General features: G+C 40.3%; 1 protein-coding gene across 1 annotated transcript in view; it reads right to left on the reverse strand.

Annotated features, from left to right (window-relative positions):
- CSMD1 (CUB and Sushi multiple domains 1) overlaps positions 1 to 27,950 on the reverse strand; it is a gene marked incomplete at its 5' end in the record, with an annotated part of 1,822,885 nt that overhangs the window by 289,157 nt on the left and 1,505,778 nt on the right. The window contains 4 exons of the mRNA XM_082444064.1: positions 3,385 to 3,554; positions 12,441 to 12,629; positions 19,368 to 19,583; positions 21,050 to 21,166. Of these exons, the coding sequence (XP_082300190.1) occupies positions 3,385 to 3,554; positions 12,441 to 12,629; positions 19,368 to 19,583; positions 21,050 to 21,166 (692 nt within the window). The remainder of the gene's footprint in view (positions 1 to 3,384; positions 3,555 to 12,440; positions 12,630 to 19,367; positions 19,584 to 21,049; positions 21,167 to 27,950) is intronic.

Genomic DNA, 27,950 nt, shown 5'->3' on the forward strand with positions numbered 1-27,950 from the left:
CATTTTAATTAAATACGCATATGCTTGAGTAGGAAAATCAAACACCCTACAACTTCTCATGGAAGCTAGCAACAAGCTAGTGTAGGAAAAATCACTGTTTGGCTTAACATAGATTCATTTGATAGTGAGGTTTCTGGAACCCAGATTATAAAGAGCTTTTTTTTTTTTTTTTTTTTTAATTTTTATTTTTAGCTGTGTTGGGTCTTCGTTTCTGTGCGAGGGCTTTCTCTAGTTCCGGCGAGCGGGGGCCACTCTTCATCGCGGTGCGCGGGCCTCTCACTATCGAGGCCTCTCTTTGTTGCGGAGCACAGGCTCCAGACGCGCAGGCTCAGTAGTTGTGGCTCGTTGTGGCTCACGGGCCCAGTTGCTCTGCGGCATGTGGGATCTTCCCAGACCAGGGCTCGAACCCGTGTCCACTGCATTGGCAGGCAGATTCTCAACCACTGCGCCACCAGGGAAGCCCTATAAAGAGCTTTAAAATCCAGAGCATGCTGGCTCAAAAATAAAGTGTCCAGGCCTCTCCAGCAAGGTCTTAGGTTACTCCACATGTCATGTAATTCTCTGTGATTCATAGAAATCCATGGAGATGAGGGGGCATTAAAGGAAATAAACACACACTTAGGCTCGGTCCTCAAAGCTCTGAAGCATCTTCCACTGTCACCTCCACTGGTCTTAGCTTGTCTGAGTGCTTCTCCGAGATTTAATAGCTTACATGGACAGCGTCTAGCTCCAGGATCCTCATGGCTAAACCACTAAAAATGAACCACTGCCACACTGAATTATTAAGCATCCCTGGAAGAGTAATTCTGTCTTATTTATCTGCATCACCAGCACTTAGCACTGGGCTTGACAGTAGAAATCTCTGAACGAAAAAGTAACTGACTCGTGGGGATATTATGTTGTCAACTCTTGCAAGGTGAAAATCTGGATTCATGCTTCTCATGTATCACAAATGACAACCCAGATAGTATTGGAAGGCAAAAGACTTAATGGTTACTTCCAATTAAATTAGTATCAAGCGATTTTAGTTCAGCACAAAACCTCCTAGTTGTATATCCTCATCTACAAGCAGCTGGGATCAAAATGTCCCTTTCAGTCATTAGGAAAAGGTTCCTTGGGTCATATGTTAATACAAGGCTATAACTATTTGCACTACAGACCCTCCTTGGAGCCTGGCACATAATAAATGCCATATGCTCCGAGTGGACTAGCCAAGGGAGCAGATAAGCACAGATTAGAAAACATCACAAGGAATCCTGGAATGACAACACTGAAAGGACTGGGGAAATCATCTCCACTTTTACAGGAGCTGTACCCGAGGGCTCTGTTTCCAGAACTAACCTCGCTTTCCATTACATATCCCTATCATGACTCTCTCCTTAGAGCTGTATTTCTCTTACACGGTGTTTCCATATGAAACAAGCAAGCATCACGTTTATGCGGGGGAGGGTGTGTACATAAACTCTGGTCTTTGTTAATGGATCATACTACGTGTGCGGGGCGACGTAAGCAGCATTTATGCTCAAAATTCAAGGTAGTCCCACTTGAGATGTTTTTAACTTTTTGATATTTATTAGCATATTCAATAAAAGGTATGTCTGCACAGTATCAAGGATTTTCAGATGATTGACAGTTTCTCTGCAGTTAAAGGTGGTAAGCAAGATGTTTTTTTGATTTTTTGTTATAATCAACAAGTTTAAACAGCACGCAATCACAAATGAAAATGATTTGCTTCCTTCCATTCCAGTAATATGTATCAGTGTGTATTTAATCCAGTGTCTCTAATCACTCGCCTGCACCAAAGTATGGTTAATTGTTCCTTAAAAGTTTGCCTTAGAGGCTTACTGACGTCTAAATTTGAGGTTATCAAAGAATTCAGAAAACAGTTCTTTGATGCAAATTTAACTTTTCTCAGATCCGTGAGGATGTACTAGTTTCATAGCTGAAAATCACTTCTTAATTACAGCGACTCATACTGCCAGCATGCACTTTCGAAAGACTATTACAATGAAAGAGCAACTAGAATAAAACCTCTCTCCTAAATTATGACCTTGAAGCACAGTCAAAGGTGGACTTGGAGCAAGTGATGAGCACTTGAGTCTGGAAGCTTCTGTTGACCTGTGCACATAACGGAACCTACCAGCGACCCCACTTTATCCACTGTGCAAACAGAGGACACACCTGGAGGGCACTAAGTTTCCCCTCTTAGCAGGCTCTTGGCATAGCTTCTTAATGTTCACAGCTTCAAGTGAGTCAAACCTACTGCGTCTGAGATGGAGCACTGTGTGTGTCCATGTAGATGCACATATGACTGGAAAGCCCTAGAACTTTAGAAAGGGGATGACATGTGTCCCTCTCTTGCCATAAACAAGCCGTGTGGGCTGGACAAGTCGCTTACTTCCCAGTGGAACAAGCAGGTGGACGGGCTGGATGACGGCCAGTGTTGGTCTTTGTTGCTCAAAGCCACTCTCTTTCAAGGCCCTGAGGCTCGGGCTACAAGTGCCAACTGCTCAGCCCCTAGAGCCAGGGAGGTCCCCAGGTTCCTGAAATAGTCACAGGACAGGTGGAAACTATTTCAGAAGTCTTAGAAGTTTGGGGGCATTTGCAGTTGGAGCTCAAGGCAAGACCTAGGTGCTCCCTTAATCCGTCCCCCTGCCTGTTTCCCTGGAGTCCCTCTGGAATGTGAGTGGTGTGCTCCACCTGGAGCAGTTCCCCGAGGCTCTGATGCTTTGAGTCATCTACTGCACTGACCCTTGATGCCGGTCCCACGCCTAGCACACCTCGGAGTCCTGTGAACACAGCTCAGACTGGCTGAGTGAGATTCTGCCTCATCCTGGCTTGGCTTCTCCACATCAACCCTGCTTTGTGGTCCAGCAACAGTGGCAGCGCTTGCTTCTACTCTCACATCAAAATCCTTCTAGCTCTGAAGGATGCTCTGTCATGATCACATTTACAAATCAAGAGCGACTGTAGAAAGGGTTGGTCTGGGGATCCTGCAAGTTTTTTTTACAATTATTAGCATGTGCTAGGAACAATGCTAGAAATATGTATCTATATTATTTAATCCTCAAAACATCACAAAAAGGTAGGTACCATTGCATGTTTTTACATATAAGAAAAATAAGGCTTAAAAATGTTAAATAATATCCCTAAAATACACAACTAATAAATTTTAGATCCAGGATTATAGACTTAGGTAAAGTCCACATACACATGATACTATAGGCCATCTTCTCAAACCAGCTGGATAAACCAATTGGGAAAATATGTGTATATATAAAGATACATTAATATATGTATATATCTACGTATATAGATGGATCAACATTATATTTATTCCTTAAGAAGGAAAGATGGAGTCCTATTGAAACAGATTTTTTTTACCTTTAGAATATCTCCTTCAAACAGCTGGAAGCTTCGTGCTCTGAGATGGATCCCCTTGCCAGCTTCTGTTTCAATTTTATAGATACACTCATGGTTATTATCATAATTTGATGGGAAATTTGGAGACAGTAATGTTCCTTCATTTCCTTTGACACTTGCTCCACATTCAGCTAAGATAAATAGGACAGTAAAAAAAGAAAGAGGATTCAAAAGTGGAATTACTGATTTTAATAAATAAAAACTTTTAAATCATGACAGCCCTCTTTTCTCTCAATGTATATCTGCTAGCACCATATTGTTTTTATAGATTAGTGACTTCTTTCTACTGTTTTATCAACTGGACAGGAAAGATACCCTCATTCATCCCATTTTCAAGATTTTCTTATTTCTTTTAATAGAATGCATCTTACTCCTAACTTACAAAGAATTCTAGAATAAAACAGATATGCCCGAGCACTCTGGCTGTACCACTGGCAGTCACCTCTCTGCCCCATCTCTGCTTCATGAAGCATCCCCGCCAATTCCAATGTGCTGACTCGACAGTTATGTCCACGCAGTTTTCCCACGTTGGTATTCTGTGGCCTCAACCTGGATGCATTTCAAGGGGAGTCTAACCGTGGACCAAACCACTGAGTCCCCCGCTACTGTCTCACAGCACTGAGCCCACCCGCCTGTCCTGGGACAGAAGCCCTTTCGGCGGCAGAAAATATGTTCTTCTCCCCTTGACAAAAGGAGAGGGCAATTCACCTCTACACCCAAATTTGCATAAAGAACTTTAATCAGAGTAAAAATGAAAATAAATATAGCTCTCCACTTTCTGCCAACTTGGAGAAAGTCACCTAAACTCTCAGCACCTGTTTCCTCACCTATGAAAGTGAGAGAGTTAGGCTAACTCCTAAAATTCTATTCGTCCAAAACAATCATAAAATAATAAAATTGCTGTGTGTGTGTGTGTGTGTGTTTGCTTATGTATGATGTGTGTGCATCTGTGTGTGCATGTGCGTGTGCATCTCTGCGTGTATGTCTGTGTCTGTGTGACAAGAGTGCTCCATGAGATTCTGCACGAAATAATTTATTGGCCACACTATGTGAAAAGCACAGTGATTTTTAAAATTTCAACAAAGTAAGTCTGAGTGTGAAGAATAACGATCAACTTGTAAACTGAAAATCAGTAAAATGCCTACATGTAACGGGGGTGAGAGAGAGGGGGACAGGGTTCAGTTTAAGGGGGCTGCTTGAGGTATCACTCAACTTTGGCAGATGTCCCGTGTGTGCCCATTTTCATAATTCCAAGTCTCTGACATCCCCATCTTCTCTTGACAGTCACTGAAATCAGCTGCACCACGAGCCTTCCTTGGCCTGACTGATGGAAGGAATAAGCTGGAGATTCAGGATCAGCCCATGATGACTTGTGCCCTTGAATCTCATGATGTCCCCACGTAGAAGGGTCGGGGAGAAAATCAGGGAGAGAAACACAGGAGAACTTGGCTCACCTGCCCCCGATCTTTCCCTCCATAAGGACCTGAAGGAGGGTTTTATGGGAAACAGTGTTGAGAAAGAAGCACAGGGAAGTGGTGACCCCAAAACATGGCAATGGGATCTTATAATTATAATTTTAAAATTATAGCTATAGTTACTATTATTATATATTCATATATTTGTGTAATTTTAGTACTTTTTAAGAAACATTTTTAAGGTGAGAAAGACGAGTGGTGTGTCTCTCAGGCTGCGTTTGGACTTTCATTTTTGCTCAGGCTGGGACGTGGATGTCCTTTCATGTGAAGAATCTGGTGATTCTCAGCAATTCTGAGACTGACGACGTATGGCTTCATCTCTTAAATTCAACAAGCATTTTGGGCAAGTAATCTCCTTGATAGATGGTAATCATTCATGGGCTTTGTTGCATATTCTTTTACTATTTTTCTTTCCTGAAGAAATGGTGATTTTAACATAAAAGCCAAAATAAGTGAAAAGAACACTGAAACAGCAAAGCAGAAGGTCCCCCTTTGGCTGCTCTGTGGATGAAACAGCAAGGGGTTCAAACTCGTTGAAGATATTGGACGTAAGGAGAATAAAAGAAGAAACTCACAGCGTTCTGATAACCAGAATATGGAACCCGTCACAAGCACTAGGAAGTTTTATTTAGAATTGAATTGGACAGTGACCAATAAAGGAAATCATTCAAAAATCAAATTTACATCCTTTTATTACTTTATAAGTTTGAAAAGACATCTCTTGCAATTGAAGACGTAATAAATACTGATAGAGTGGCACCTAGACCATTTTTAGACTAAGGGGTGCTTTGGAAGGGCTACTTCTTATGGCTACTGTAACTGGTTGTGTGGGTTTGGGTTTACCGCATATATGACTGCATCAGGTCCATCGTGCACTGCGTTCACTGGACATCCGCTGTGAAGTGTGGGCAGCCTTGCGTCAAACATCCTTTGAGGTGGGCAGGAGGTAAAAGGGATAATGAGGGCCCTGGGCCCCCCTCTGGCCATCAGGAGATGCGTGGTCTTCTTTCTTGACTGAATGCGGTCAAGAGGCTGGAGGGAGGGTTGAAGGACACCCGGGGGAATGAGCTCAACACAGTGCTGAGTCCACACACCTTGAACCCAAAATGTGGCATGAGAGCTTTGCCACTCTGGGGTAACTGTGAAAACTGCCTGCAAGAAGTCCCCGTGTGTCTTCAGGGGGCTGTCCCATGAGGAGGACAAAGACAAGGAGACCCACTCCAATCGGCTCCAGCCCTGCGATCCTGGGAAGGACGTGCTTTTCCCTCCCTGAGGCAGGGGAGCCTACATTTCTCTCTGTTGTCTGGAGGCTCTGCTCCTACGTCCAGCAGGTGTGTTCTCTTGCTCTCTTTATGGTTGGAATTCCTTTCTTTGGGTCTTCACACCACTTTGTTTCTATTCCCTTCTCCTTGACAGACTTGCCACACAGAGAATTTTCCAGGCTCAGGAGTGCCCTTTTTTAAACGTAGACTTAGTCTATCACAATAAGGCTGATGTGTAAATGGTATACGTCACACACTTTTCTAAGTTCTTCAGTTACATTAAATCACTTAACCCTCACAATAACCTTATGTGATGAGGTAATAAACCCCGTTTTACAGATAAGGAAACTGAAGCACAGACTAGCTCAAAAGTAGTTTTTCCCAAGGTCACACCACTAGTACAGACACATTATTGATTTGATATAACCTCTAAGTGCTTAGCTTAGGAAAAGAATTGTGGACTTTTAAAAAATCCTAATTAATGATGAATATACTTTATAATTAAAAGTTCATAATATTATTCATAATTATCGGTAATGAAACTAGCAGAGCAAAATTCTGTTGAAGAAGAGAGTATACTTTTAAGGATTTTATCCAGATAGGATAAAAGTTAAGGTACCAATTAACTGAGGTTATATTTGCTTTCACGTTAGCATTTAGGACATTAATCATTTATTTTTTTTCTCATAATACAACAAAAAGGCAGGACTAGAAAGAAGGCTTTAGCATTTGGATAGCCGGGGAGAAAAAAATTTATCAAATCTCAAGATGTAATTTTACATGGCTTTTTGTGAAGATTTGGATTCTGTGATTTTTTTCTAAAGCAAATATATAATAAGAGATGCTAATTAAGTGCAAGTCTACACTACATAGAAATAATGAGTGTGGGAGATTAACTGGCCAGTTGTAACTGGTAATTCTTTGCAGAGAAGCAATGTCATTGCTTTAACTTGTAGAAAGATGGGGAAAAAGTGACCAGCCACCTCACCCACACATCTCTGTCTCACTTTATACTCACCTCTTGAATACAAAATCTCCACTAGCGTCAGAGCAACTATTTCTCATAACCTGAGATGCAAGTAAAGTTTCTAAGTGAATAAGCAATAACAATTAATTTACTCATGATACATCTGTGAGTGAACCTAAACATACATGGCACGTGCACTTAAAAGTGGAAGGTCAGAATTCATTATTCCAGAGTATACAGTACAGGACTTAAAAGACAGTCTTTATTCAAATTTTTCTCCAAGAATATGAAATTGCTTGTAGAGTATACAAACTTGGTACATCAATTTTAAAAGTCTATTTTACTACAGTGTTTTATTTAATATAGCCATATAATATGATTACTATTTGATTTATATCTGTATCGCTTTATATTCTTCAAAGATTTTCATGCAGATCATCTTTCCTCGGTTTTAGGCAATTATTTGTGTTTGACACTATTCTGATGAACATGGGTGGCTGTTGCTGGAGTTGTTTTCTGATTTTATGTGAAGACCACTAAGAAAATATGACCTTTTACAGGCTGAACGTGATCAGCCATTTGGTCTTGAGGGTCTTGGTTCATTCTGACTTGGTTCCATAGCAGGCTGGAAACGTCAAAGGTCTGGTGAGAAATGCGGGTCGGGGACCTGGAGCTACAGCACATGGCGAAGTCTCAGGTGTTGAGACACGTGGGTGTTCAGGTGGCCTTACGGACGTGACAAAGCAGGGGAACATTTGAGAGGACTTCGGGGATCTGGCTGTAAAGAGAGACTGGACCAGACGGCAGTGGGTGTATGGGTGTCACTGAACCAGGGTCCCTGGAGAGTTTGGAGCACAAGGTGTCCTGATTAACATCTGTTTGGAAAAGAGGAGATGCACTAAAAGAAAACAGTGAATCCTAAACACTCTAAAGGAAAATGCAAAGAGTGTTGTAGTGCGAAAACGGACATGCCAACAAATTCTAGAATTCCCAGTCCAGAGGAACACACTGGAAGATCAAATAAGTAATTGTAGAGCCTATAAAATGTACTAACACTTTGCCCAGCTGGGTACAGCCATCTGTTTTTCTTTTGGTCTATTTGTCACTTGCACAGAGTGCATTTTTATAACTATTATATCATTAAATAAATACAACATTTCCATGAGGTCAGTATCAACACTAAATCCATTTTACAGATGAGGAAACTGAGACAGTGCTAGGTTAATAATTAACTTGCTCAAGATCACATGGAGGGGGGCGTTGGTGGAGCTGTGATCTGAACTCCAGCTGGTCTGGTAATAACCACATTATGTTTGTCAAAATACAACAGTGATAATTAATTACATTTATAGATGTTAAGTAACCCACGAGGAACACGTATGAATGTATGACTCCAAAAGAGTAGGAACATGAGGCTGTTGTGGGAAACACACCTTCCGAACGTCTTAATTGAATGTCTCACAAAATGTCCTGCCAAGGAACAGGAATGCCTGCATTGGCATCCTGTTTCTGAGGCAGGCCAATGACTTAAATTTATTTCTAATTAAATCAACTAGTGAACAAAGACGAATGCAACACATTTCCAACTGCAAGAATAGAAACGTGTCAAGAAGACTGAGGAAGGTGCACTAAAGCCTGAGATGCTGTCCCACAGGAGATAACTGAGTGAAATACAACAAACGGTAAAAAGCAGGTGCTCAGAAAATGTAAGTCATCAGAATTTCAGAAATTCTTTGACTTGATTTCAGATATCCATTGCAAATCTCCATTCCTAGAGCAATTAAATGGATCAATTTTCAGTTCTTCCCATAATCCATTTAAAGTGATTTTAAGATGAATGAATATAATTTCCCTTAAAATGAATCATTTGCTCTTTTTTATAAAGAACCTCCTGAAACTGTAATTAAAACTGAATTGTCATTGAGAGTTTTGTAATGGAACTAAACTTATTAAAATTAAATGAACAAAACAGAAAGGAGTCAATTGATTTTTCAGTTAATTCTTCTGTACAAAAGCATCAACCCATGAGGTGGTCTTAGCAGCTCTGGGTGATGTAACAGAACACAGACAACAGGCTTAAAGAATAACATTTATTTCTCACAGCTCTGGAAGCTGAAAGTCCACATCCATAGCACTAACCATATTATTTGTAAGCAATAATAAATATTCAATATCAATAAATATTTTATTGGGGATATTAATTTACTATTTGATAGTAACACAGTAGATGAAAATCTATACTCTCTCAATCTGCCTACTTATCATGCTAATCTGGGTTCCAATTCTGTTGCTGAAGAACTTACCCCCCTAAATACTACCGAGGCTTTGCAATGCCCCTCATCTCACAGGGCCGCTTCTCAGCCCAGGTGTTCACTAGAACTTCTATTTATCACCAGATGTTTATTAGAAAAAGGTAAAGTAGCATTCTCATAATCCACTTGGCACTCCTCCAGGGTCACCTGTGATCTTTGGATTGGATTTGCAACTTTTGTCTAGGGATAGATTATTCTTATTTCTATGATTTTACAGGAAGAAAGACAGACACAGTGCGCTAATGAATCAAACTTCGAGATCAAGATAGGAGCTTCCAAGAGAAATAATGTTTGTTTGACAAACATGTATTGAATAAGGCACAGAGCTGGATTTAGGGCTAAGGCAGCCTCCACTGTAAGGAAAGGTCAGCCTAATGGGAGAGACAGAAATAGGAAGACAAGTTCACTGGAGTACAGTGGTTATCCTGGAGGGTCCCTCTCCAGCCGGTGGGTAAGGGGGTAGAAAGAGCTTACATGGGAGGTGAGTTCCAAAATGAGGAAGTCAGCCTGGCAGAAAAGGGGGTGCACGCTGCACATGAGGGAGCAGTGTAGGGAGAGGCTTGAGCATAAGAGAGAACCAGGGCAGTTTCAGGTCCTGTGCAGCCTTGGTGTGTGCGAGCCCAAGTACATGAGTGAGCTGGGCAAGACGTCGGAGAGTCTGGCCAGTGAATAAGGGGCCTGCGTCCCCGGCGAGTGGAGGGTTTGTTCTGCACATTATGGGAGCTGATTCATGGGTTCTGTTAAGGGGGATGGATTTGTGAAGTTCTGAATTCGGACAGATCACTCTGGGGGCTGCGGCAACAGTGGTTGGGGGCTGTCCTGGAGGTGGGGAGCATCTTCAGGATGTGAAGCTGAGAGCCTTCTCAAGGCTGGGCAGAGAGGATGGGTGGGGAGCCTCCCTGGAGAGCTGGGGAGAGGCAGAGTCTTCAGAACTAGCAACTAATTCGACGTGGAGAATGAGAGAAAGGGAGAAATGAGAACTCCCAGGTGCCACGTGGGTCACCTGGTGGATTTTAGTGCCTTACTAACATGTTTATTTAAAGGTCTCTTGTGGCCAGATGGGCTGGAAGGAAAGTCAGGAAGCAGTAGGTAAAATACAAGAGGTGAAATACAGAACGGCCCCGCCAGGCCATTCTCTCAGTGCAGTGCAGGGCTGAAAGGCCTGGTTTTAGGTGCTCTGTGTTGGAATCTTGCTGGCTGTGTGCCGGTGGGCAAAGGCCTTAAGTTCTTTGTGCCTCAGTGTTCCCATCTGTAGAATGGAACTGACAATAATAGTGCTTACTTCATAGAGGTGTCTGGAGGATTAAATAAGATAACTCATGGAGAGAGCTCAGAGCAGTGCTGGTCTAGAATCAGTGCTCAATAAACATTAACTATTATTTCAACCCCAGTTACTTCTCATTTTATACTTTAGGCAACAGTGTAAAACCCCAAATAACAAGACTAAGAGTGTAAAAGATAATGAATCTAGATAAAATAACAGAATAATGCAAATGGAATATTATAATCGATAGACAATGTTACATACGTGGATTAAAGCTTTGACTTCATTGAGTTGGGAGTGTTTTCCCCCAGATTTTAAACTATCTTGCTCAGTAATTTCCAATTTGGGGCATATGGATTCTAGGCAACTCTGGGAACATCTAGGATCATCTAGAAAATATTGTACCTTTTTTTCTTGAGATAGTGTTCAAAATTGGCATCCAAATCTCAAATAAAAATCATAACTAAAAAAAAAAAAAAGTGAGAACTACTGTTTTAGGAGAAAGCCACATCATAGAAAGATCAGATATGTGCCCTGGCAAGAGATAAAGATGATTTGATTCATATTCACTTGTCTCATTTTTTTATAATGAAGTCCTCACTATCCTACTATCTATGGCATACTGGAACACAAAAAGACAGTATATTAACTTTTGAACCACATAATATTCCTAAATAATTGAAGAGATTCTGTGCATTGGAAAAATCTGGTTTACTAAGTTAACAACTTAGCATTTTTATGGGTTACGAAATCTTATTTTCACAACTTCCCCACCTGCCTCTAGTTTATCAGCTGCTAAGATCACAGGTGCCTCAAGGACTCAGAAGGCTCGCAATTAAGGGGCTCCACGGTTCATCACTAGACAAATGTCATAATGCTACATTAGCCAGTTTCTGTGACTTTAAAGGACAGCTTGTACGCCCTTTACATGCTGAGCAACGTGGCCAAGTGGCAGGTAGCAGATATTGCCTCTGGGGCTGATGACCAGACCCTCTAGACCTGTAGCCAAGATTCCATAGTTAAACTGAGCCACCACAATTCTCTGAGGAACTCCCTACAGCAGCACAGGTTCAGATTAACAATAAATACACCCCATTGAATAGGCATCTTAATTCCGTCTTAGCACAGTGCCTAGTTTCAAGTACCTAAATAAAGATTCCTATTACTCTCTGGAATGACCTCTTGAAATCTTCAAGAACACTGTGAAAAAGCTAATTCAGTGTTAAAATGTCTACAACCCCCACTTTGCGAGAGTATGCTCGATCATCTAATCAGAGTTAAAGTGTAAAAAAACAACAAAACGAGTATTTTAAATTGTCCGCATCATTATACCAGGTGATACCACTGCTCTTAAGCAACAGAATTGTCAAAGGTTGTGTTAATACAGCATGGCTTCTAGCTTTTATTTTGTCTTTTGTTCCAGGTATATAGTGTGTGTGTGTGTGTGTGTGTGTGTGTGTATATATATATATTTTTTTTTTTTTCTCCTCCATAAATATGCTTGACACATGCTTTAGTTTCACTCCTCTTCAGTCAGGACGTCTTAGGGCTGAAAGGGGCTGGCTTTACCGATGAGGTAACCACAGCCCAGAGAGGCCCCCTCCTCCACCTCCCCGGGGAGCGGAGCGCCCGCCCAGTGCCGGCCTCCTGCCCTCCCATGCCTGGTGGGGCCCTGCACGCTGACCGCACCGCGCCCTGCCCCCCGGGTGAATGAAATGAAAGCACGTGACCACCTACCCACACACCTTGGCAGAGATGCGCTCCATACACGACGGCCCCCGCCCAGGCACGTGAGCTTGGTTGCGCCTTCTAAGCGATAACCTGGGAAGCACGAAAACGTCAGAGAGTCTCCAACTCCGAAGTGAAAACCGATTCTCCTGCTGAAAGCAGGGACGCCAGGATCGTCACAAGGCTCGAGGTCATATTCTGAGACATGAAGAGACAGAGTACACTTGTGGGAACCCAGGCAAATACTCAAAAATTATTTCGCAAGAATAAAAAGGTGCTATTACTTACAAAATAAACATGTATATATATATTTTTTATTCCCCAGGCTCTGCTGTAACTGTCACATGGATTGTCTTCCTTTGTACTACGAGTTTTCTCATGACAAATGGAATACAGTATTTTTACAATAAATGTAGAACATTATAATAACATGACCCACTCAAAACTGTCCCTTTAACAGTAGGAAGTTATTTTAGTGATGCGCGCAATTGCTAAAATCAGTCACTGTCCTCTTACAGGTGTTTTGGATAAACAAGACCCAATGCAGAACAAACTAAAAAGCAGTATATCACAGGGTTTCTTCACAGGGTGGAAAGCTTACCATAACCAATTTCACCCCTAAAATACACCTCAGTATGGAATAGCAAAACCTTTTCCTGTCTATTTTTCAATTTATAAACCATGTTTTATTGACACGTAATGAAAAATTTCTGGATCCTGCTAGAAGTTTCTGTAAACTACCCAGGAAGGAAGTGCTAAATTTAGTTAAAAAGAAAAAAAAGAATAATGTCTGGTGTACTGCTGCATTTGGGGATTAAATGTCCAAAATAACAGTACTAATAACAGCATTTTGTATTTGTCTCATTCTTTAGTACCAACTCTTTCAAATCTCTATATGTGGGTACAACTGCACTCTGGTTGTCATGGGTCTCACGGGCCATCATTCAGTGTGTTGTTGATCCTTCTTGCTGTGTTCTCAGCGTGTAATGCACAGTGTTTAGTCAAACAGGATCAAACAGTGGGCCACCATTAGGGGTTTGAATGGTGGAAAGAGCTTCAAAGAGGTTAAAGTGTCGATTAAAGGATGAGCATTATTGCAATGAGTGGAAGACAAAAGTTTTTCCTATGGTGGCGGGGAAACTGTCCTAGTCCATCTGAAAAGATATTGCCTTCGCTTTCTGATTTCCAACTACTATCTTTCAAGTTCTGACTCTAAAGTGTGGATTCTGTATTCTCAAGGAACATATTAAATCCAAACCATCATTTCCCCCAATATTTCTCAATTTTAATCCATCTTTTCTATTCCCATCATCCACAAGTTTCATCACTGGCATCCCAACCTCCTATGAAGAGGAAATCTCTGCTCCAATTTTTCCCTCATCTCACCCAACTTATTGGTCAACATCTGAGCTCCACACTTTCTACATTGTCTTTATCCTGTTTTTCATTTAGATAAAAAATCTATTCTGGATCCCTAACATATTCAAACTACTCTCACCACTCTGGAGATATACTCATTAATTTGACCTATTTTTAGTATGACCCAGCAAGGAAAAAAAAAAAGGTAATATCATTTAATTCAACTCAACAAATATTTGTCATACCAAAACATAATGGTAGACTTTCTAGGAAATAGTAAAATAAAGCTGTCACAATCCAGGGAACTTTATCTTCATCTGACAGAAGTCATTCTCCTCCTAATATACTGTATACTCAACTCGAATCACATCTTTGCTGTCATTTCTTTAAGAGCAATTGAAAACTCTTGCCAAATAAGAGAATAGTTTGATATTATTTATGCTAGATCTATTGTATTATAGAGAAAAACACGGTAATTGTATGGTTCTTTGTGTATATTTTTATTTCATATTTCTACTGATGTCCTCTGAAAAATACCTACTGAAATAGGAAGCCTGATCCAACACCGTGAGATTAGAGGTGTGGATTAGTTCCATCCTCCCACACAAGGTCATATAAAGGTCCTCTTGTATCAATTGTCACTTATGGGCTATTACACAGTGTGTATTTGCACAGCATACGTTTCCAGTTAGTCATCCAGCAGAAGAAAAATGTATTGCCCTCAGGATTCCAAGTTCCCTGACTCAAAGATTTTGTTCATAGAACTTACTCTATTTTTCTTCATCAATTCTCTAGTCTCATTCCCATGAGCACACAAACATGTGCTCCAGGGCCCATTTTAAGAATGCGACACACCAATCCACTGAATAAAAACCACTCTCATGACCTCACAATGACCACAGCCACGGCGCCTGGTTGGGCACCTTCGGCACCAGTTCTTCAGAAGCGTTCCATGTTCTATTTTCACGTTACCTCTTCCCAGTCCCTCTCCACCCACCAGCCAGGCTCCCTTCCAAACCAGAGCCACTGCGACCTCCACTTGTGAGCCCACTCACCAAGCCTTGCTCCTCCTCCTACTTAGACAGTGGAAGCCCTCTTCCTCCTTGAAGGGTTATCCTTTCTCTCCTCCTAGCTCAGGGTCCCACCTTCTCAGTCCATGATTTGAACCCTCCTCATCTTTGCACCAAAATGTCCTGCCCCAGCTTAAACCTAGTACCTTCTTTCTGTGCAGCTACACTCATTTCCCAGCTTACCCAGCCCCACGTCTTTAAATTTTGTCTATTTATTGATGAACTTCAATTTTTTTTTTCCTGATTTGACTCTCTCTGTGAACTCAAGACTCTTGACAACTCCTCCTGGATATATACCTAAAATTTCCCAAAGCAAAATTTTATATTTTTCCTCCCAAACCTGCTTCAGTCCCCGTGTCTGCCACATGAAGCATGGCATCCTCATTCACAGAGACGATGACCTTGACCCCTGTCTGTATTTCAGACACATTCGATCCCAGCTGACCTGGTCCACTTCACTCCAGCACCAACCCCGCAGCCTCAGCTTCTGCTGTCTCCTGTGCGGCTTACTGTGTAACAGCATCTTACCTAAGATCCTGTGTTAACGTTGGACGTTACTTAGAATGAGTTTTGAAAAAGGTCAGATCATGTCCATCCCTGTTCAAATCCTTCCAATGGCTTTGCATAACACAATTCATAGCCAAGGTACTTATATGACCGTCTCAGTTACCGGGCTCTGACCACAGCGACCTGCTTCTTTAACCCTAAACTTGCCCGCACACTCCCACTGCTGCTCTTCCTTCTTCTGAGGACCACGTCCCCTATATCAGCCTGGCCTACTCTTTCACTTCTTTGAAATCAAGCGTCAGCTTATCAGATAGACCTACCATGGCAACTCTCTACACGTCAGCATTTTTTAACTCCTTCACCATTTTATTCTTTCTGATAGCATCCCCCATTACTATCTCCCTCACTGGATTACAGGCTCTATGAAGGTAGGCCCTTTGTTTTATTCCCTACTGTGTCTCCAGGGCCTAGAATAATTCTTGGTACCTTGTAGGTGCTCAGCAAACACTCACTGAATTAAAAATAAATAAATAAATAAAAGAATGAGCACTCTGCACTCTTTCCCAGGCACTGATGATGCAACAACGGGAGAAGCCACGTGAATTGATCTTCACTGTACAGTGAAGGAGACAAATATGGAAAAATAATGTTGGAAAATACACAATTTTGGTATATAAATAGTGTTATGGGAAGGTAGGAGGAAAAAAACTCTGCTTAAGGAAGAGGGAGAAAACTGTGAGCAACAGACAGTGCTTGATCTGGGTGGAGCTTTGCCTGGTGAGGAATGAAAAAGGGTTTGTTTTTTTAACATTTATTTATTTGGTTGCGTGGGGTCTTAGTTGCGGCAGGAGGGCTCCTTAGTTGTGGCATGTGAACTCTTAGTTGCAGCGCGCATGTGGGATCTAGTTCCCTGACCAGGGATCAAACTTGGGGCCCCTGTATTGGGAGCGTGGAGTCTTATCCACTATGCCACCAGGGAAGTCCCTGAAGAAGGGTTTTGAATGAAGAGGAAACCACATCTGTAAAGGCACTAAGTTGTTCAGATTCTCATCTTTTGAAGAGAATGACCAGGAAACTATGTGAATTCACAGAAAGTTGGCATTCAAAAAGTAGTATCATAGGAGGCATGGAGAAGGAAGGCTGGAATAAGTAAGTGTACACAGAGTGTACACAGAGAACAGTCAGTAGCGAACACTCAGGATAGAGCAGGGAGCGTGGGCAGCTCGACCTAAACATGCTTGAATAAGGAGCCCTTTCCCCCAGTATTTCCATTAGTCTCTGCGGGGACACTGACTGGGAGCCATAACTGAGAAATGACCCTTTAATAAACCTTCTAGAAAAGAAAGAAGTAAACTGGACTAACAAGGAAAAAAATCCAGCTATAACAGCATACTGATTTTGTACAAATATCAGAAAAGTCTCCAGAAGGGTAAATGCTTCAATTGCATAATAAAGTGGTTACTTATTTGGGCACAAAGAATAAACTCCATTGTGTTAGTGTCACTGGCAATTGTTCGCAGCCCAGTTTCAAGGCAACATGGCTGCAGATGAAATGATTCCTTTAGCATATCTAAAGAATACGTTTCCTTTAGAATCAGCTTTGCAATCAAAGGTGTGTTTTGTCTTTAAAAAGTCTGTCTGAGCATGTGTGTGACACAGTCTTGATGAAAGCGATTCCTTGTGCAAGCTTTATAGATTGTCTTCTACTGGTTGTGACCAAATGAATTGTTCCGCATGTTCACAAAGTGTTGCCAGTTTAGTCTTAATATTTAAAGATATTTTAAAACTGCCCCAAAGAGCTACAAAGACCCAGAAAAGTGTGTTTTGTTGTTTCTGTTGTTTGCTTGCTTGTTTTTTAGGGAGTTTACGAAAGGAGTCAGTTTCAGAGTTGCACTCTGACTTTTGTAATCAAAAGACTCCTTGTAGCTGTGTAGCTTGTAGCTGTGTGCTGGGAGTCATGGCATTAAGAAAGAGATGGTACAAAACAGAGAGAAAGGGCTTCCCTGGTGGTGCAGTGGTTAAGAATCCGCCTGCCAATGCAGGGGACACAGGTTTGAGCCCTGGCCCAGGAAGATCCCACATGCTGCGGAGCAACTAAGCCTGTGCGCCACAACTGTTGAGCCTGCGTGCCACAACTACTGAGTCTGTGCTCTACAGCCTGTGAGCCACAACTACTGAGCCCATGTGCCACAACTACTGAAGCCCATGCACCTAGAGCCTGTGCTCCGCAACAAGAGAAGCCACCGCAATGAGAAGCCTGTGCACTGCAAGGAAGAGTAGCCCCCGCTCGCCGCAACTAGAGAAAGCCCACATGCAGCAACGAAGACCCAATGCAGCCAAAAATTAAAAAATAAAAAATAAAAAATAAACAGATAGAAATTGCATAGACTCATGAGAAATATCTGTGGACCAAATCCACAGGCTTGCATCACTGCCATTTTCTTTCTTTGGAGTGTTCTGCTTAAATTCATTTTGGATCACGATGAAAATAAGAACAGAGTGGAGTGCCAGTCTCCTAGTGGTACTAACTGAGATCCACCCGGGGAGAGTATATATAGAGAGAGGGATTTAGGTATTAGCATTAGGAAGATTTAAGTCTTTGATATAAAAAGCGGCCAATTTCATGATTACCATTGATTACGGCCAATTTCCAAGAAATCAAGTAATCTAAGCCCATCTGGAAAGCTCCATTAATGCAGTGAGATATCAGGAAAAATCAACAAAGTCAGATTAAGATAAATGGCAATTGGTCATAATTACAGGGAGTATAAAATGATTCAGAGCATCTTAAAATCCCTAAGAAGTCTTTTTTTTTTAAAGAATATTTCGATTTTACAATGATACTTCAATAAAGCTAAAAAAAGACAGTATTTCATTTTATATATTGTTAACTATCATGCAATATTTAGTAAGTAATTATTGACAACTTAATTCCTATTTTGTGTAAGATACGGGAATGGAACTGTCTTGATGTGAATGAGGAACACAGAAACCCTTCTACCAAGAGTTTTAGCTTCAGAACAGGGGATAAATAAGTACTCAGATATTTTAACAATGAATCTGATTAGTGGCATCAAAAGTTACTGAGGAATTAACCGGAACATAAAAGTAGAAGATTCACTTGTGATTATGGGACTCAGTAACCACCTTATGAAAATTACATTAGCTCTGGGCAGTGAAGCATGAAGTGGGAAAATGCTTTCTTTTCCAAAACATCAGATACAAAAATGAAAATTAATATAATTGTTTACACCCATCAGTAATCCTAGGGTAGTGATTCCCTCTGTTGGCTAGGGGTGTATCTGAGACTCTGCAGGAGATCTGACAATGATGCTTACTGAACATTGCTTGTTTATGTGATTACATTTTTCTCCCACATGTTTGACCATTTAGCTGTCTGTAATGTTTTTTCTCATCTGTAAAAATATCTTAATACCATTCTTAGCATCATTCAAAATAAATAATTTAACCCATACAAATAATGCCTGAAACAACATAAATCCCTCACAAATATTATCTATGTTTTATAATTAAAAGTGAAAATGTTTCGTAATTTTGGAGTATCATTTTGCTGCCATGTATGATGGCATTAAAGTCAACAAGAAGCTCACCCTCGACTGCGTGTATTCATACTTTTTTTCAGTCTAAAGGTGGTTCTCAGTACAAGTGTGGCATCTCCTGGAAGGTAGGATTCAAAATAATCAGACCACAGCTAATTCTGAGTATGTTTCCCAATAAGGACAGCTTCCTCAGAGATTTTGATAGAACTGATGACAAGAGAGACTGAAGAGATAGTGATATTAGCAAATTTGGGGGGATGAGAATTTACAATCGATGTGAGGCATGGTGTCTTGTGGATGCCAGACAGCTGCCCTTGCATCTCAACTCCTTCTCCACCCAACTAGAGCTTCTCACTGGTCGGCCATTTACGTGTAAACACACACACACACACTTGCTCACACAAACAGTACAAGTATTGCCAGAGAAGACCCCAACATACCTGAAAATGTGATATTGAAGCCCTCGTAGGAAATGGAAAAGTCTGATATAAACCGAAGCTGGGCGGTGAAGTTTCCAAACAAACCTGCCTTAATGGTGTGCGGCAGCACCGACCCTGTGAGCCTGGCCACTGGCTCCGAGAAACTCCCGTCCTCTGTGATGAGTAAGTAGTCGTGGGAGCTCTCCAGGTGGAAGGTGTGGAAGATCATCTGAACCCCTGAGAGACATAGAGATGGAGGTAGTGAGAGAGAGACAGAAAGAGAGAGATGAGAGAGAGACAGAGAGAGGGAGAGAGGGGGGCATTGGCAGAGTTAACAGTTGGGGAAAAGAATTTCTTCTGGGCTTAGAGACATAAAAGTCTTGAATCAAAAGATAATTTAAAATGCAACCTTAATTTTGAAGTTTGAAAGAAAAATACAGAGAATGGGTAGAAGAAGGAATAAACAGCAAAAACAAATGCTTCAGTATATATAAGTACAGATATAGATAAAGGTTAGACACAGGGACATAGAGACAGCTATATCGACAGGTCCAGATAGAAATGCATGATAAAACTCCGCAGGAGGGTCACAATGGACTGCGTGCAGCCCCTCAGGGAAAGCATTTGTCCCTGAGGAGCGAAGGACCAGATCACTTTCCCATTTATAGTAAACACGTGTCCTTTAGAAAATCTAGGCTTGGAGGTCTAATATTGAAACTTACACAAGTGAGCGAAGACCATTTTGAAATGATAGTTCTATGTGATCCTTTGTGCATGTGTTCTCACTGTAACTATACCCACAAAGTATTATTTCTGAATTCCTATACATAATGAATAAATTTAACCATGACTAGGTCCTTTTTAATACAAGTACTTATTTTCAGGATGACAATACCTTGGTTGCTCATTATTTGTTTATTCTTAATTTCCTTCAAGGCCAAGTTCTTCTTAACATGCATTCATGATGGCAGAGTGTAAGATAGTGTATATAATAAAACATGTCAATTTAACATTAAGTTGAGCTCAAATTTAAGTGGATAGACAAAATCTACATAATGTTTATGTGAGGAAAATTCCAAATTATCTTCTTGAAAATGACAAGTTTACTCATACAAAAAAGACTCAGAGTATAGTCCCAAATCCAATGTCTATAAATTGTATTTCTTACACAAAATTCAAATGTTTCTCGTTTTCACTCCACTTGTTTATAAAATGAGGATAATGAAATCTAATCCATAAATCAACACTGGATTATGTGAAGATAAATTATTCATTATATGTAATAATACTGGGTACACTTAGAACACAAGCCAAGTATAAAAATGTATCCTATATTTATCATAGAAATGAGAAGCTTAGATAATTTCTTATTTCCCTTTATTTAGGCACTAGTCATATTTTATTTAATGCATGCCTCTTTTCCTTATCATTACACCTAATTTTCAAGCTTATGTTTACAAGCATAAATTCAAGTTATCCGATCAACAGAGAATAAAACAAGAAATCTACTTTTGCTTGAAAGCACCAATAATTTAAAGACCATTTTTCTTCTAAAATCTTATTAAAAATCAAAATTAGCAATCAAAATATACATGAGGAAATTAGTTATCTTACTTGTTCACACATGAATATTTTTTTCTTTGTTCCCATGTTTGTATCTAGTTAATTATTTTGTATATTTGAAATCTATGTAATATCCTTACCCTTTCCATGAGACACCTCAATGGTCCATGTACAGTTTAGAGAGTTTGGGTAAAAATCTGGAAACCCAGGAGAAAGAACTGTTCCACTCTTTCCATGGATGTATCCTCCACAGAGGGCTTAAAATAATAAGGAAATATCATTGTAGTATTAAAGTCTCACAATGATTGCTACACAAAATACTTTTAAAGTGACATTTAATTTGCACAAAGACTAAAAGAATATTTAAGATCACCTCCATGTAAAATAAAACGAAACAACAACTTTATTTTACTTGAAATATGCCAGTTGATATACAGTGTCCTGAACAGTACAAAACCTGGAAAAATCAGACAGAGTAAGGTAAAACAGCTGAAGAAGAACCCTCCTGTGGCGGTTAATTTTATGTGTCAACTTGACTGGGCCACAGGACGCCCAGACGTTTGATCTGACATTATTCTGGGTGTGTCTGTGAGGATGCTCCTGGATGAGATGAACACTGGAACAGGTGGACTGAGTAGAGCGGGTTGCCCTCCCCAGTGGGGGTGGGCTTCGTCCAATAGGCTGAAGGCCTGAAGAGGTCAAAAAGGCTGAACATCTCAAAACTAAGATGGAACACATCTTGCCTGATGGCTTTCAAACTGGGACCTCATCTTCATTCCTATCTTCAGACTAGAATTGAAGCATCAGCTCATTCTGAGTCTTGAGGCTGCTGGACTTCAAACTGGAATTTACACCATTGGCCTCCCTGGGCCCCAACTGGCTGACTACAGATCTTGGGACTTGAAAGCCTCTATAATCACGTGAGCCAATTCCTTATAATAAATCTATCTATATATCTATATCTGCATCTCTATCTATACCTTATTGATTCCATTTCTCTAGAGCTGCTGGTCTTCTCAGTAGCACTTCATTAAGTTTAAATCCTTTACATCAATATATGCCTTTTTCAATATGCCTCAGAGACTCATTTTTGAAGGAAGAAAAAGAAAGTTATACATAATCACTCGAAGGGGAAAGTCACGACATTTAAGGAATCAGTGCAATATGGAGGTTTAAGTGCTCAGACCCTGATGTCGGAAAGCAGTGTGTTCAGATGCTGATGCGTCTCTGGCAAGTGGCTTGCCCTCCCTCCTTTACAGGTGTCTTATCTTGAAAGTGAAAATAGTGATAAAAGCCATGTCTTAGGGTAGGTGTTTATAATGATTGCCTTTGTAGAACACAATTTACAGGGCCCCATATGTATCAAATACCCAAGGCATGAGCTAATGATAATTATTATTAGAGCTTTAATATATCAATAATTTAAAATTTGAATAAATTCTATATGCCTTAATTTTGCAAACATTTGAATAGTGGATGTTTGTCTTTTCTTTCACATCTTAAGGCCTATCAAGCTTTCCAGAATGTTAGAGCTGAACTGAAAAGGAATCAAAGCTGATGGAATCAGCACAGGGGGAGGCTGGGGGCAGGAAAGGTGACTCAGGTTCAGCTGTGATTCAGTCTCCAGGTCCTCTGGGCCCCTAACCCCTGCATCGTTCAAAGGTTTGCTGCTGCAATATGAACATCTTGAACCGTGTGTCATAAAAGCTAGGTCCACGAATAATACTTGCAAAAGAATTAGCTAATTTGTAGAAGACGTGATATTTCTCATCATCCTCAGTCAGTGTGTAATTTCAAGGAAACAGATAATATCTTAGAATATGCAAACCAAATGGGAAGAGCTAGGTAAAAATTAGCAAAATAGAAACTTTTAAAATGAGTTCTAGAATAATTTAACAGTTTAAAGTGTTCACACCTTAAAATTACATTGATTCATCTTATGAAAATGGTAACATTAACACAGCATTTAAAATTAATTTATTCAACAAATAGTTACTGAGCACCCACTATTTATGAGCAAAACAGACAAAAGTCTCTGCCCTGGCAGAGTATACATTCCAGTTGAAGAAGAGAGAATATAATATGAAGAGCTGACTCTACACCATGTTGGAAGATGATGCACGCCAGAGAAGAAACCTAAGAAGGAAAGAAGAACGGGATATTCTAAGATGGGTGTGGAGTTGGGGGCAGCATGAATGGGGTTGGGGGGAAGCTTTATTGAGGAAGTGGCCTGTGAAGAAGGACTTCAGACAGAAGAAGGAAGTACTTGATAATCTGGGGAAAAACTTGGGGGGAGAGGGAACAGCAAAGACAAAGGCCCAGAGCTAGAGTGGGTTGCTGGGTTGGGGGGAGGGCGACGGGTCTGGGAGGGTAAGGATGGAGGGCTCAGGGGAGTCAGGTTTAAAGGGGCAGATCCCGTCCAGGCCTTGGCATGTGTCTCAGTGAGATGAAGGACCACCCGAGGCTCCTGCACAGAGGATGACTCGGGCCAACTCGGACTTCAGCCTGAGCACTAGGCTGCTGTGTGAGGATGTGGTTGGGCGGCAGAGAGTGAAACAGACAAGATTCTGGACCAGAACGTCAGCAGCAGAGGTGGTGGGAAGTGGTCAGAACCTGGCCATATTTGGAAGGTAGAGCCAATAGGATTTTCTTGTCAGTGAGATGTGGGTGCCATGAAGAAAAAGGAAGATTTGGGGATGATTGTGAGGTTTTAAGGCTAAGTGTGAAAAACTGAAGATGCAGAAAATCTTTGGGAGAATCAGGTTTTGAAAGTACATCAGTTCAGTTTTCGATACACAAGCTCGATGCCTACTAGACATCCACGTAGAATGGCTGGTGTTGCAATTGGATATAAGTCTCAATCCCATGAGAGATCTGACCAAGGGGTAGAAAGATGAGATCATCAACACTGTGAATGCATGTGTAGCTAAAAAGACTAAAACCTGGGATATTCTTATGAATAAGACAGACAAGTCCCTGTTTTTCAAAAGTTTCCTTTCTAGTGGGCAAGGCAAATAATTTATAAAAATATAGCGAAGGATAGCAACAGTCAGCTCTACCCACCACCAGAGCCTCCCATCAAGCCTCTTAGATAGCCTCAACCACCAGAGGGCAGAGAGCAGAAGCAAGAAAAACTACAATCCTGCAGCCTGCGGACCAAAAACCACAGTTACAGAAAGATAGAGAAGATGAAAAGGCAGAGGGCTATATACCAGATGAAGGAACAAGAAAAAACCCCAGAAAAACAACTAAATGAAGTGGAGATAGGCAACCTTCCAGAGAAAGAATTCAGAATAATGATAGTGAAGATGATCCAGGACCTCGGAATAAGAATGGAGGCAAAGATTGAGAAGATGCAAGAAATGATTAACAAAGACCTAGAAGAATTAAAGAACAAACAAACAGAGATGACCAATACAATAACTGAAATGAAAACTACACTAGAAGGAATCAATAGCAGAATAACTGAGGCAGAAGAACGGATAAGTGACCTGGAAGACAGAATGGTGGAATTCACTGCTGCGGAACAGACTAAAGAAAAAAGAATGAAAAGAAATGAAGACAGCCTAAGAGACCTCTGGGACAACATTAAACGCAACAACATTCGCATTATAGGGGTCCCAGAAGGAGAAGAGAGAGAGAAAGGACCTGAGAAAATATTTGAAGAGATTATAGTCGAAAACTTCCCTAACATGGGAAAGGAGATAGCCACCCAAGTCCAGGAAGCGCAGAGAGTCCCATACAGAATAAACCCAAGGAGAAACACGCCGAGACACATAGTAATCAAAGTGGCAAAAACTAAAGACAAAGAAAAATTATTGAAAGCAGCAAGGGAAAAACGACAAATAACATACAAGGGAACTCCCATAAGGTTAACAGCTGATTTCTCAGCAGAAACTCTGCAAGCCAGAAGGGAGTGGCATGATATACTTAAAGTGATGAAAGGGAAGAACCTACAACCAAGATTACTCTACCCGGCAAGGATCTCATTTAGATTTGATGGAGAAATCAAAAGCTTTACAGACAAGCAAAAGCTAAGAGAATTCAGCACCACCAAACCAGCTCTACAACAAATGCTAAAGGAACTTCTCTAAGTGGGAAACACAAGAGAAGAAAAGGACCTACAAAAACAAACCCAAAACAATTAAGAAAATGGTCATAGGAACATACATATCGATAATTACCTTAAACGTGAATGGATTAAACGCCCCAACCAAAAGACATAGACTGGCTGAATGGATACAAAAACAGGACCCATATATATGCTGTCTACAAGAGACGCACTTTAGACCTAGGGACACATACAGACTGAAAGTTAGGGGATGGAAAAAGATATTCCATGCAAATGGAAATCAAAAGAAAGCTGGAGTAGCTATACTCATATCAGATAAAATAGACTTTAAAATAAAGAATGTTACAAGAGACAAGGAAGGACACTACATAATGATCCAGGGATCAATCCAAGAAGAAGATATAACAATTATAAATATATATGCACCCAACATAGGAGCACCTCAATACATAAGGCAACTGCTAACAGCTATAAAAGAGGAAATCGACAGTAACACAATAATAGTGGGGGACTTTAACACTTCACTTACACCAACGGACAGATCATCCAAAATGAAAATAAATAAGGAAACAGAAGCTTTAAATGACACAATAGACCAGATAGATTTCATTGATATATATAGGACATTCCATCCAAAAACAGCAGATTACACATTTTTCTCAAGTGCGCACGGAACATTCTCCAGGATAGATCACATCTTGGGTCACAAATCAAGCCTCAGTAAATTTAAGAAAATTGAAATCATACCAAGCATCTTTTCTGACCACAACGCTATGAGATTAGAAATGAATTACAGGGAAAAAAACGTAAAAAAGACAAACACATGGAGGCTAAACAATACGTTACTAAATAACCAAAAGATCACTGAAGAAATCAAAGAGGAAATAAAAAAATACCTAGAGACAAATGACAATGAAAACACGACGACCCAAAACCTATGGGATGCAGCAAAAGCGGTTCTAAGAGGGAAGTTTATAGCTATACAAGCCTACCTAAAGAAACAAGAAAAATCTCAAGTAAACAATCTAACCTTACACCTAAAGAAACTAGAGAAAGAAGAACAAACAAAACCCAAAGTTAGCAGAAGGAAAGAAATCATAAAGATCAGAGCAGAAATAAATGAGATAGAAACAAAGAAAACAATAGCAAAGATCAATAAAACTAAAAGTTGGTTCTTTGAGAAGATAAACAAAATTGATAAGCCATTAGCCAGACTCATCAAGAAAAAGAGGGAGAGGACTCAAATCAATAAAATCAGAAATGAAAAAGGAGAAGTTACAACAGACACTGCAGAAATACAAAACATCCTAAGAGACTACTATAAGCAACTTTATGCCAATAAAATGGACAACCTGGAAGAAATGGACAAATTCTTAGAAAGGTATAACCTTCCAAGACTGAATCAGGAGGAAACAGAAAATATGAACAGACCAATCACAAGTAATGAAATTGAAACTGTGATTAAAAATCTTCCAACAAACAAAAGTCCAGGACCAGATGGCTTCACAGGTGAATTCTATCAAACATTTAGAGAAGAGCTAACACCCATCCTTCTCAAACTCTTCCAAAAAATTGCAGAGGAAGGAACACTCCCAAACTCATTCTATGAGGCCACCATCACCCTGATACCAAAACCAGACAAAGACACTACAAAAAAAGAAAATTACAGACCAATATCACTGATGAATATAGATGCAAAAATCCTCAACAAAATACTAGCAAACAGAATCCAACAACACATTAAAAGGATCATACACCACGATCAAGTGGGATTTATCCCAGGGATGCAAGGATTCTTCAATATACGCAAATCAATCAATGTGATACACCATATTAACAAACTGAAGAATAAAAACCATATGATCATCTCAATAGATGCAGAAAAAGCTTTTGACAAAATTCAACACCCATTTATGATAAAAACTCTCCAGAAAGTGGGCATAGAGGGAACCTACCTCAACATAATAAAGGCCATATATGACAAACCCACAGCAAACATCATTCTCAATGGTGAAAAACTGAAAGCATTTCCTCTAAGATCAGGAACGAGACAAGGATGTCCACTCTCACCACTATTATTCAACATAGTTCTGGAAGTCCTAGCCACGGCAATCAGAGAAGAAAAAGAAATAAAAGGAATACAAATTGGAAAAGAGGAAGTAAAACTGTCACTGTTTGCGGATGACATGATACTATACATAGAGAATCCTAAAACTGCCACCAGAAAACTCCTAGAGCTAATCAATGAATATGGTAAAGTTGCAGGATACAAAATTAATGCACAGAAATCTCTTGCATTCCTATACACTAATGATGAAAAATCTGAAAGAGAAATTATGGAAACACTCCCATTTACCATTGCAACAAAAAGAATAAAATACCTAGGAATAAACCTACCTAGGGAGACAAAAGACCTGTATGCAGAAAACTATAAGACACTGATGAAAGAAATTAAAGATGATACCAACAGATGGAGAGATATACCATGTTCTTGGATTGGAAGAATCAACATTGTGAAAATGAGTATACTACCCAAAGCAATCTACAGATTCAATGCAATCCCTATCAAATTACCAATGGCCTTTTTTACAGAGCTAGAACAAATCATCTTAAAATTTGTATGGAGACACAAAAGACCCCGAATAGCCAAAGCAGTCTTGAGGCAAAAAAATGGAGCTGGAGGAATCAGACTCCCTGACTTCAGACTATACTACAAAGCTACAGTAATCAAGACAATATGGTACTGGCACAAAAACAGAAACATAGATCAATGGAACAAGATAGAAAGCCCAGAGATTAACCCACGCACCTATGGTCAACTAATCTATGACAAAGGAGGCAAAGATATACAATGGAGAAAAGACAGTCTCTTCAATAAGTGGTGCTGGGAAAACTGGACAGCTACATGTAAAAGAATGAAATTAGAATACTCCCTAACACCATACACAAAAATAAACTCAAAATGGATT

Source organism: Balaenoptera physalus (genome assembly GCF_965194825.1).
Source record: "Balaenoptera physalus genome assembly, chromosome: 21".
NCBI lineage: Eukaryota > Metazoa > Chordata > Mammalia > Artiodactyla > Balaenopteridae > Balaenoptera > Balaenoptera physalus.